Source organism: Triplophysa rosa, linkage group LG8 (assembly GCF_024868665.1).
Source record: "Triplophysa rosa linkage group LG8, Trosa_1v2, whole genome shotgun sequence".
NCBI lineage: Eukaryota > Metazoa > Chordata > Actinopteri > Cypriniformes > Nemacheilidae > Triplophysa > Triplophysa rosa.
In genome coordinates this window covers 21322747-21334842 of record NC_079897.1, presented here as the reverse complement: position 1 = coordinate 21334842, position 12096 = coordinate 21322747, and the positions used below count along the sequence as shown (strand labels likewise).

Sequence of the window (12096 nt, the reverse complement as noted above, 5' to 3'; positions counted from 1 at the left end):
CACACACACACACACACACACACACACACACACACACACAGGTTTGTTTGACTATACTAGTGAGGACATTACATAGACTTCCATTGATTTTATATCAGGCTTCTGATATGTTCTATCCCCTATCCCTGACCCTGACCCTTAACCTAATAATCACACAAACATGTGCACTCTATTACATTTAAAGACAAACACTATTTGAGCGAATTATGAGCCTTTTTATTGAGTGAGGACCAGTAAAATGTCCTCACAAGTGGGTTCACACGTATTTCACTGTGGTACTGAGGACATTTGACCCTCACAAATATAGCTAAACCAGTACACACACACGCACACACACACACACACACAGTCTATTCAGGAGAGGCACACAGAGGGGGGCCCAGAGTGCAAGTACGCACAAGCAGGTATAATAAAAGACAAAGAGGTAAATCCTGCATTACCAGCTCTGTTACACTGGTGTATTTGAGAGGTTTGAGTGTAATGAGCAGTAATGTGTAATGTGATGGATGGCTAATCCTGCAGTGAACTCTGAGGTCTGACCTCTAGCACAGATGCACTGATGTGGTGTGCTGGGTTAATTAATCTATTATTGCAATTAAAAATATTCATAAATAATGATGCTGGTGGATGACAGATCCAGAACGCTTTTCAGATCTTGAGAGGTGTAGAGTGATAAATGCATTTTACCATTCACGATTCTGGGAAACCAGTTTTTGGCATGTTACCACAGGTTTGTCATTTTTTTCTTTTTGAGCAACTGAAGACATGGAGATAAATAGGTTTCTATGTGGCATTTGAAACATGTATTGAATTTACAAACAAAAGAAATAAGCAAATAAAATCTCTTGAGCAGTGCATACGATAAGTAAAAAACTGGATGCTTATGCCGTGGAACAAAATCTCAGGATTTGAGAGACTTGGCAAGACGGTCACAGTTATTCCACTGTTGCAAAACGAAGTTCCAGGAAGGCTTTGACCTCAAAAAGCACACGAGGTTAACTCAAGCAAACACTGTGCCTCCAACAGCTACAAAGTTACAGTCGTTCGGAATTTCCCATTGGACTTTATCCATTACCAAAACAAACCTCCTTCTCCAAAAATCGAAACCCCCGCTGAGCTGTGGGCAGGTCAGAAGCTCATGAATAAATTCCTTTTGCACACGTGTGGTGTGCATACACACAGACTCAGACAAGAGACAGCCGGACTCCCACACAGAAACGGATTTGATTTTGTAGACCTAACGAAGACAAAAAAATATGTTTGAAAATCACATTGCCTTGCTACAGTATACTGCTATCAGGGATATGACAACAACTATTGGCAAAGAGATTCTGCAATAAAGTTTTATTCTGAATCACTCATTTCAACAGTCAGGATCTGATTCAACGAAGGGGAACCTGTGGATTGTGTCGCAAAAATTTCTGACAACAGCGTTTTTGCTTCACCTGTGAGTATTTTAATATTCTTCCTGAGCTGATGAACTTTACAAACATGCTGATTCAGTATTTTTTGTTTTTAAGTTTTACTTCATCTGTCCTTTTGCTGTAATGAGTGATCAATCCATGAACTTTAAAGGAGAAAAAAAACTCTATGAATGACCTATGAATTAAGTGGCACAGCCAAATATATTGTGTGAAGACTATATTAAACTTGATTACATCATCACCACCTGTGGTGGAACAACTAAAAACAGCATTTAAACCAATCATCTACAGAAACAGTACTAAACAAGTACTAAAAAAACTAATACATCCTTATTGGCATGTATAGGGTTATTAGATTAAATGAGTTAATGGATTAGGTATCACTAAAAATGAACAATTCTTTACAACAGTACTTTTAATCTGAGTGTATGCTTAATTATATCATTTAAAAGGTAGAAATGTACATATAGAAAGCAGGGCTGTCACATACTTTTACAACACGGTTATCATGACCAAAAGAATACATGATAATGATATTATCGTTATATCTATAAAAAATAAATGCAATCAGTCAAATTTCTTTAATTTTGTTTGTGTGTTCTCTTTATGTGCAATAAATCCTGCTTAAACAAATAGTTCACCCCAAAAAAAATTCTGCACGTAACGAGCTATGCTGGCTCCGCCTCCTCGCAATGACACTGTATGAGGGAGGGGGCGTGGTCAGCTCAAAATGCATTTTCAGGTCCACACTGAATTTTGCAACACTCACTTGTATGTAAATGAAAATGCAATCCCAAATGTTCAGCCAGTTAATGTTAAATGCATTTTTGAATGCATTTTAATTTAAATTTGGCTTAAAGAGCATTCAAATATCTATTTAAATTACATATTAAAACTAGGAACTGTCAAATGTAAATTATATGATTGAATTTTAAATTGGCACCTAATGTTGCACTTAAGTTATTTAAAATGTTTATTTAAATACATAAATGCATTGTCATTTTCCATATTGCATTTCCATATTGCTTTCTTAATTGAATATTGCTATCAAAATGCTTCCATAATTAATATCACGATTATTGACAATATAGGTATATCATGACAGCCCTATTAGAAAGTAACATACGCTGTAAGTTAACTGTTATCCTCTTTAATTTATTTTAGAAATGAAGTCAGACTCAGTTGCAATGGTGGCCCTACCTTCAAAGACGCATAAACAGGAGACAGTGTGCATCTTTGGGACAGGTGACTTTGGAATTTCATTAGGGCTCCGTTTGCTTCAGTCGGGCTACAATGTTGTATATGGATCCCGAGACCCTAAAAACTCAAAATTGCTGCCTAAGGGTTCAAAGGTCATGACTCATGCAGAGGCAGCTCATGAAGCTCAGGTGATATTCGTGGCTGTACAGAGGGAGCACTATGGATTCTTGAGCTCACTGGCCTCTGATCTCGATGGAAAGGTGCTGGTTGATATCAGCAATAATCTCAGGAGTGGCATGTACACGGAATCAAATGCCGAATATATGAGCACGCTGGTTCCAGCGGCAACTGTGGTCAAAGCCTTCAATACCATTTCAGCCTGGGCCCTGCAGTCTGGAGGACTGGATGCCAACAGACAGGTAATTTTGCTTGCTTTTTATAAATGTGCAAAAACAAGAACACACTATAAAGTGGTTTGTGCAAACAAAGCAATCCATTTCTAGTCTATCGTGTAATTTAACCTACAATTACGAGAGAGCATCAAAGAGCTATAAAATGAGTCCAAGAATGACTAAGACTGTATGTGACATTTTGCAAATGTGTTAATCATTTAAGCGAAAACGGTCAATGCAGAGAGAAGCTGTTTAGAACAGAGAACTGTTAAAAAATTAATGAATCGAGATGCAGTGCTAACAGCTTAATAGCCTTGTATGAAGACATGCCGTTCTAGGCAAAAAACTCTACTGAGAGACCGCCAGATACCAGCTGACGCACATCATAAAACAACAAAATATGACGTATAACTGTCTACATGAACCATACATAAAAATTTCACAAGGCTCCATTAGCTGCCCACTGTCTGTGAAATGTGCCATCTTTCTTTCTGTTAGTTAAGTAGAGAGTTTTGTAGGAAACTCACAGGTGGTGGTTGCAGACAATTACTATCATCATCACTCTGTTAGTGCGTATGTTCTCTGTCACATGTTTGTGTGTGTCTAAATAAGAATTAGCAGTCACACCCCACCAAGTAGTGTGTTATTATTTCTTGGTTTGATTATAGTTATTTTTTCTTGAAGGCCAACTGCGACAACAAACTGTAACATTCTTGCTTATCCCACACATTGATGTGAAGTAAATCCAAATCCCAGAGCATATTTAAATGCTGTGAGACTATTAAGGTAATGTTTTACAGAGAGCATTTTGTAGGTCAAAGAAATATGGCAAGTTGTTAGAATAGATCAATCCACATGAAGCTACAGTAGCTTGTTGCTTGTTATTGGCAAAGCTGACATTAACACTTCAGGTAGAAAGATTGCTTTATAGATCCTGTGTGGAAAATTAGGGTTCACTATACAGTCCGCACAATAAATACAGAACATTAGAAAGAAAGAAATTATGTTACATTGATAGAGTGCCGCAGGGATGATGTATTTTTGTATGCAAAGCCCAGAAGCAAGTTAGCATATTAGCACCGGTTACACTGCCCATAAGTCAATGGGTTTTTGGTTAAATGCCTGAAAAAAGGTCTGCGCTCCAAAAGCTCCAAATGTTTTCACATGTTAGTCAATGACATAAAACACATCAGTTATAACCCACTCGTTTTTTAGAGCTTTTGTGTCTTAAAGGACGGTTGTTAACAAGTTGCTAAATATGACTACAGACATTATCTGGGACGTTAAACGCCATTACGCCTAATAATCTTATAAATAATGCAACATGAGCACAACTGTTAAAAAAACATGAATGGGGATTCATTCACTGAGTAGTTGTTTATCAGGGAACATTATTATAGTAAAGTTTGAATGAGTTGTCCAAGGCTTGGTGATGGTGACGTTGATGTCGAGCAACCAAAGTGAAATCTGTTTATATCTGGATATTGTTTTTAGGCTTCAAAAACAATAAATGTTGTCTTAATTTGTAAAGATTACCTTGATAGACAAAATGTGTAAGTATCATAAACCAGAGCTTAATTTGTGCACTCTTCCAAAAGCTTTTTTACCCTTAAGCAGTGCGCACTAACTTCCAGGTTGGCCTACAGAAATACTGTACAGTGTGTGATCCCTGTGGCACTCGCTTTTTTTGCCTCACTATCGTAAGTCGCTTTGGATAAAGGTGTCTGCTAAATGCCTAAATGTAACATAAAACACAAAAGTAAACACTGTATTTACACAATATGCACACAGATCACAAAATGTGATGTCTATTGCATGAAACTTGCATGAAAATCTGAAGCCTGAACTTCTGCCAAAGCCAGTTGTAATACACTTACACTGAACATTCAACCTTGGACAAACATGTACATTTCCACAAGACATTATAAAAAAGTTCATCAAAATTTTGAGTCCTGTAACTATATAAACTTATTTTTGTCATTTTATAAGGTGCTTGTCTGTGGAGACCGGGCTGATGCGAAGCAACTGGTGGTGGACATTGCTCAGGCTCTTGGTTTCTCTGCCCTAGACAAAGGCTCTCTGAAAGCAGCTTCTGAGCTGGAAGATCTACCTTTGCAACTCTTTCCTCTCTGGAGACTTCCTCTCCACATCGCCATCGGTCTAACTGCTTTCATTTTTTTCTACGTGCTCATAAGAGATGTCATATACGAGGGTGTCACCAACGGCAAAGACATTTCTTTTCGTATTATGATATCGATGGCCAACAAGGCCTTTCCAATCGTCGCCCTGGTGATGCTGGCCCTGTGTTACCTGCCGGGCGCACTGGCCGGGTTCTTGCAGATTTATAACGGCACGAAGTACCGACGCTTCCCTGATTGGCTAGATCGCTGGATGCTGTGCAGAAAGCAACTAGGACTTTTAGCTTTGGCCTTCGCTTTTCTACATGTTCTCTACACCTTAGTTATTCCCATCAGATATTACGTAGTCTACAGGAGAAATGTCTACGTTATATCACTGGTGAGTTTGAATATTTTTGAATATCTAATTCAAGCACATGCGAATACATATAATCTTTTCAAGGAACAGCTCACCCAAATAAAAAAACTACTATGATGTTGTAAATCTGTTAGATGTTCCATGGAAGAGAAAAGGTGAAATTTCATGCTTCTTTTTTCATACAACAGTTCAAAATGACCATGTTTGTCAAGCTCCATAATGGACAGAAAAATGTTAATATAACTTTCTGTGCGTTTTTGTGTATGTGAAGGCATATAATACCTTTGTGTCTAACCGTCACATGACATGGACATAATGTATGGATTTTGAACTGTACATGAAAAAGAGCTGTGTGAACATACAGGTTAAATAACAAGCGTCCAGGGCAAGAACAACACGAGGTTCTGTTAATATTTACAACCTTTTCATTTTTGGCTGAACTCTTCTTTAAAGACACCAAAGTCACTAGACATGTTCAAACATCATTTACCCTTTCGTGTCCCTTTAGTTAACAGCTATAAAAAAACAATTTCTTGCATATCCACGGATGTCACCTCTTAAGATGTCCACTCTGAAAATCTATTTAAGAAATATGTGTAATACAGTTTTTCATGCCTTTAGAACAATAAAATGCATAAGAGAAAAATCCTGAAAGGGTTATGCACAAAATGTATGTAAATATATCACTGTGTGCTGCTAATTTAAGTTAATGCTTTTTTCGCAGGTTAAAGACAACATAACCTATGAGTTTGACAAAACAGCAGCCTGGCGTTATGATTCCTACTTTTCCATGGGAATTCTCGGATTTGTCCTTTTTGTCCTTTTAGGAATTACCTCTTTCCCATCTGTGAGCAACTCTCTAAACTGGAGGGAGTTTAGATTTGTACAGGTACTACATCCACGTGTGACGATTTAAATGTCACTGACAGATATATTACTAATTCACTTACAAATGATAAAGCGTTATACTTATAAAAAAGAACTATGTTGGTTATTTCTGTGTTTTTTTCCTCGGTGCTGAGAACTCAAAGGCTTCTTTTGTATAATTAGATTCAAGGCAAGGCAAGGCAAGTTTATTTATATAGCACATTTCATACACAATGGTAATTCAAAGTGCTTTACATAAAAAGAATTAAAATAATCATCTAAAAATAATCACAACAATAAAACAAGAAATTTAAAAACCTTTAAAATGATTTAAAAAAATGATTTAAAGTTAATTAAAACAGTTTAGAATAAACTGATTATACATGAAATATAGTGCAGTCAGTTCGGACAAGGCACAGTGCTCATTCAGTAAATGCACAGCTAAAAAGACGAGTTTTGAGTCTGCATTTAAATGTTGATAATGTTTTAGCACATCTGATCTCTTCTGGAAGCTGATTCCAGCTACGGTCAGCATAAAAGCTAAAAGCGGATTCCCTTTGTTTAGAGTGAACCCTTGGTATATCTAACTGACTTGATCCTAATGATCTAAGTGGTCTGTTAGGTTTATATTTAGTGAGCATATCTGCGATGTATTTCGGTCCTAGGCCGTTTAGTACGAGTAACAGTACTTTAAAATCAATCCTATAAGTAACTGGAAGCCAGTGTAGTGATCTAAGGACTGGTGTAATATGCTCAGATTTTCTGGTTCTAGTGAGAATAGGCAACAGCGTTCTGTATGAGCTGCAGCTGTCTAATGGTTTTCTTGGGAAGGCCGGTGAGAAGACCATTGCAATAATCCACCCTGCTGGTAATGAAGACAAGTTTCTCCAAGTTTTGACTGGAAACAAAATATCTAATTCTTGCAATGTTTTTGAGATGGTAGTATGCCGATTTTGTTACCGCTTTAACATGACTACTGAAACTATGGTCTGACTCCAGAAACACACCAAGATTCTTGACTTGATTTTTAGTTGTTTGACCCCTAGAGTCAAGGTATGCATTCACCTTGAGAACTTCATCTTTGTTTCCAAATGCAATGACTTCAGTTTTCTCCTTGTTTAACTGAAGAAAGTTTTGGCACATCCAACTGTTCATTTCATCAATGCATTGGCAGAGGGAGTCAATGGGGCTGTGGTCATTTGGTGATAAGGCTAGGTAAATCTGGGTGTCATCTGCATAGCTGTGATATGCAATTTGGTTCTTTTTCATTATTTGACTCAGTGGGACCATATACAGGCTGAACAAGAGTGTCGCAAGAATTGAGCCTTGTGGGACTATTCAGGTCTATAATCACACGGATCACAGAAAAGGACTCTAGTAGGAGTTTAAAATTTCACTCTTAACTAAAACTCCAAGAATGGTCAGAAAAGCCCAGGAAAGTATGCAGTACAATATTGTTTATTAAACTCTCTCTCATCTGTCCTCTCCTCCATACAGTCTAAACTGGGCTACATCACCCTGCTGCTCTGCACCCTCCACACATTCCTGTACGGTTGGAACAAATTTCTGAAACCGCACGTATACAAGTGGTGGATGCCCCCTGCGTACATGTTGTCTCTGGTGGTCCCCTGCGTAGTTCTGATACTAAAGCTCATCCTCATCACTCCATGCGTGGACAACAAAGTCACTCGTATCCGTCAAGGATGGGAAAGACGGAGCAAGACGTCACAAAAGACCAGCCAACCGCTAATGGCCTAGAGTTCCTTACAAAAACTGAAACAGCTGTAAACTGTTGTGCCTGAATGTGAGGTTGGATGTTGACTGTTGCAATGAAACAGCAATTTTTCTTTGGTGTCAACAAATAGAGCTACCTAGAGAAGCTTTGGCTTCTCAATATTCTTCACCCAGCTGGTGACCAGCAGTGATAATCATCTCACAGTAATCCATATAATTGACCAATCCCATTTAAAAAGCAGTTTATACTTAGGCTACATTAAGTAACTCACATATGCATGCATATTTTGTGACCATAGATTCGTATCGCATTAGATCATTTTCCATATATCAACTGTTCACGTTACAAGTTTTCTCTCCTCTATACAGAACACAAAGCCAGCTGAGGTGGGGATTCTGTACATTTATTAAAGCACACATTTCTGTATACTGTAAAGCTCTTTTACCTGTCTTTTTATTGCCTGTTCCTCTGAGCTATTTCCTCTCAAGAGCCTCCCAAAACTGAGCAGCAACTTCCTTCTTGGTCTGTTTTCGGGGACTGGCTTTCCTGTCTGCAGTATAAAGTATAAAGGACCTGTCAATCAAGTGCCTATGGCGGATGGGCCTTTCTGTATAGTGCTTTTATGAAGAAGCGCCGGCTGCGGAACCAAAATAACAAGGCACATTGTGTATTGAATGTTACTGAAAGCAGTGTGTGCACACTGGCGAAGAAAACTAATAACTTCACTTATTCCAGACACAAAGCATCAAGAGTGTTTAAAATATTGCATCCTTGCAAGGATTGTGATGTTATTTTGTATGACTTGATATTGAATCAGATTGGAATAAAGACTTATCGTATCAAACTGAATATTAAATTTGCTTTTAGATTTTACCACAATGATTCATAAATCATATATTATTGCACACGCCTCGTTCTGTATATATTTCTGCATGAATCTGTTGTAAATGTTTTAACGCTGATATTGTTATTCATACTTTCAGACTAAGATGCCCAGGTAAAAAAGTGCATTAAAAACTACTTGTATGTATTTAAGTAATTTTGTAATTAATATACAAAAAAAATATGCTTTAGTACTTTTTAAGATAAAAGTGTTGGATACTTTTAAGATCTAAGTGTACTCAACTATTTTGAGACACCATGAAGACTATATTTTTAGTATAGTTTAGTAAAGGAATGGTCCCCCATTGACTTGACGATAGTCATTTTTAATCCTACTTTGGAAAGTCAATGGGGACCATTTTTTGGGTGAACTATTCCTTTAAGTACGAACTTAATGTGTGAAAATAGTCTGACATTTAAAACCGTTAAATTATTAATGAAATGTTATTATCATTCGCATGTAAATATGACTTGAATAATTAAAGCAAAATCATTAACCCACCATTAAGATCTTAATCAGATACTTTGGCCAAATACAAATATACCTAGGCTCTTTATTTTACCCTATTCACACTAAGGTCAGGATTACAATTTTATGGGTTGGTCCCTAACAATATTTCTAATAAAATATTCTAGTGGCATAACTTGAAAGATTGAACTTGCTTTAAATAAAAAACATTAATGGCTTTAATTATAATTAAAGTTTAACGCTAAAGTCATTTTGAGGTCCCCTTGGAAGTTTGCTGAGACCCCCGGCCCCCATGTTAAAAACACTGGGCTAGAGAAATCATGAATAATATCACAAGCAGGCGTAAGACAAAAAGAATTGATGCTTGTTGCAATGTGGAAAGGAAATCTCCAGAGATCTACCAACTCACTAATCTGAGCGGAGTCTCTATCCACGGCAATGAAACCAACATTTTTTACTGCAAGACCCCTGTGCTCGGTCCAGTGAGATAAATACCTGACCTGACCAGAAGAAGATATGTTGACATTGTATAGATTGTAATTACAGTAATTTACCATCAAACGTCTGGCATCATTTTCAGCGGGGTCAACAGTGTAAGTGGTGTTCAGCTGAGTAAAAGTACGGCTTTTTCACACACACAAAAAACATGCGTTCTTTGAATTATTAAAAGTAACGAAAAAGGAAAACAAGCATCTTTTTGAATAAAACTGTGAGCCAAATAGAAGCCTTTTGGGACTGTGATCAAACAGACAGCAACACACATACACCGAGCGCGGTTGTTGTGGCCTCATCACAGACATCTCTCAGGTGATAGAAAATATCATCACACAGGAAAATGATGAAATGCTGTTTGGGTTACACCTCAAAAGTGCCCGAGTACTGAAGACTCTGTGTGTCGGTTTTCTGGGTATATTTCCTCAAAAATCAGTTCCGTATTTTTGAAGAACGAAGCTGGAAACATTTCTTAGACACACAAAAACAACATGAAAATACAGCATTCCCCCCACAAAACTCTCTACACCCTTTCTGTGTTGCTCACACATGCACACATACTCCCATGTTATTCCATCACAAATATCTGATCTGATGGATTCTAATGCTGCAGACATGTCTGTGTTTCATGTGATGGGTTTTCAATAAGTCTGACCGTATCTCTCTCCCTCAGAGTAAAGCTCTCCGCAGATTGCAAATCAAAATATTGCCTCTCTATGTTGAATGCTGAAAAATGTTTTTTCCTTTGATAATCAAACCTAATACTGTAATGCATAATACCAATTTTTAAAAAGGTAGAATTTTGTCCGTATTATAGATGAAAGGAAAAAACATTTGTCATTTATATGACTTTTCATCAACAGAACCCATTTATCATTGATACACATTGGCCAATAGAACACAAAATAAAACCCTTATCAACTAATTGATCCAAGACTTCAAAGTAAATAGCGGGAGTATATCTTGATTTAGCTAATGCATTCTTGAACTGATGAACACACCTACATCCATTTCTAAAAAAAAGTTTTTTTTAAACTATTTTCTCCAGACTAGGGTTGGGTGTTGTTTGACTTTTATCGATTCCAATTCTGATTCCGATTCTTCTTCTCGATTTTGATTCTTATCGATTCCCAGTTCAGATTCCACAGTTGAAGTAAAACATTTAGATATCAACCTGTATGGTCATTTATATGGAGGACCGAGAGCATTTAGCCTGCTTATTGACTGCTTTGCAAAATTATATATATTTATGAGCACCGTTTTGTGTATATACACACACGTAGCAATCATGGTTTGTCTGATTTATTACAATTTGTATTACCTTAGTTTAACTACATCAGGGTTTAACTCTAGTTACTATAATGAAACTATGGTAAATGTGTGTTTCATATGTTTTACTGCAAATACTATAGTTAAACTATGCTTATTATAATAAAAATATGGTTACTTTTCATAAGGGCTTTTATTGTTAAGTTAACACGTGCACAGTTCTGAAAATATGCACACAGGAATTGATACAAGGAAATGAAATTTTAAGTTCAAATATCCGATTCCTATTCTTTTACTAACCTTTCGATTCCGATTCCGAATTGGAATTGATTTTTGATTCCCAACCCCTACTCCAGACTAATAATAAATGTGCTATTATATAAGGGTCCAGAGCCCAGGAGGATGGTGTTGAAGGATCTGAGACAGGTATTCTGATTTGAATTCTGGGTACAGACGAAAGATTATTGCTGATGTCTAGCACCTTTCTCTCACAGCATGAAGCACAGAGCTAAAAAAAATCTATACTGCTGACTACGCACTTGAACACACATCTACCCTGTGCTAGTGTCCGAGAAGACTTAGGTCATCACCTTTGACCTCCGGGGCAACACAGCTCAGCTTTGTGCACTTTAGAACCATAAACAACATATAACACCTGACTTAAACAAAAGCAACCCAAGAGAGTGACCACAGTCCCCAATGCTAAACACACAAACTGTGCACTTTCTAGAAACCCTTGAGAAGTTTTTTGTTTATAGATTAAATTAAAAAAAGTTTGAAAGGCTTGCAGAATGACAAGTAACATGACATGTAATTTCTGCAGTAACATGCATGATCTACCATTAGCTCTGATTTTAGACTTAAACATTT

General features: G+C 37.1%; 1 protein-coding gene across 1 annotated transcript; it reads left to right on the top strand.

Moving 5' to 3' along the window:
• Nucleotides 1-1001: 1001 nt before the first annotated feature.
• Nucleotides 1002-8985, top strand: steap4 (STEAP family member 4). The gene is made up of 5 exons (XM_057340730.1): nucleotides 1002-1447; nucleotides 2589-3043; nucleotides 5006-5533; nucleotides 6237-6401; nucleotides 7877-8985. The coding sequence occupies exons 2-5, from the start codon at nucleotides 2591-2593 to the stop codon at nucleotides 8135-8137; spliced, it is 1407 nt and encodes a 468-aa protein (XP_057196713.1). The 5' UTR covers nucleotides 1002-1447; nucleotides 2589-2590; the 3' UTR covers nucleotides 8138-8985.
• The last annotated feature ends 3111 nt before the right edge of the window (nucleotides 8986-12096 follow it).

Bases quoted from the DNA above. Each gene is read 5' to 3' on its own strand.
- steap4 (XM_057340730.1), top strand. From the start codon at position 2,591: ATGAAGTCAGACTCAGTTGCAATGGTGGCCCTACCTTCAAAGACGCAT. The intron at 5,534-6,236 runs GTGAGTTTGAAT...CTTTTTTCGCAG, and splicing joins ATGTCTACGTTATATCACTG to GTTAAAGACAACATAACCTA. The intron at 6,402-7,876 runs GTACTACATCCA...TCCTCCATACAG, and splicing joins GGGAGTTTAGATTTGTACAG to TCTAAACTGGGCTACATCAC.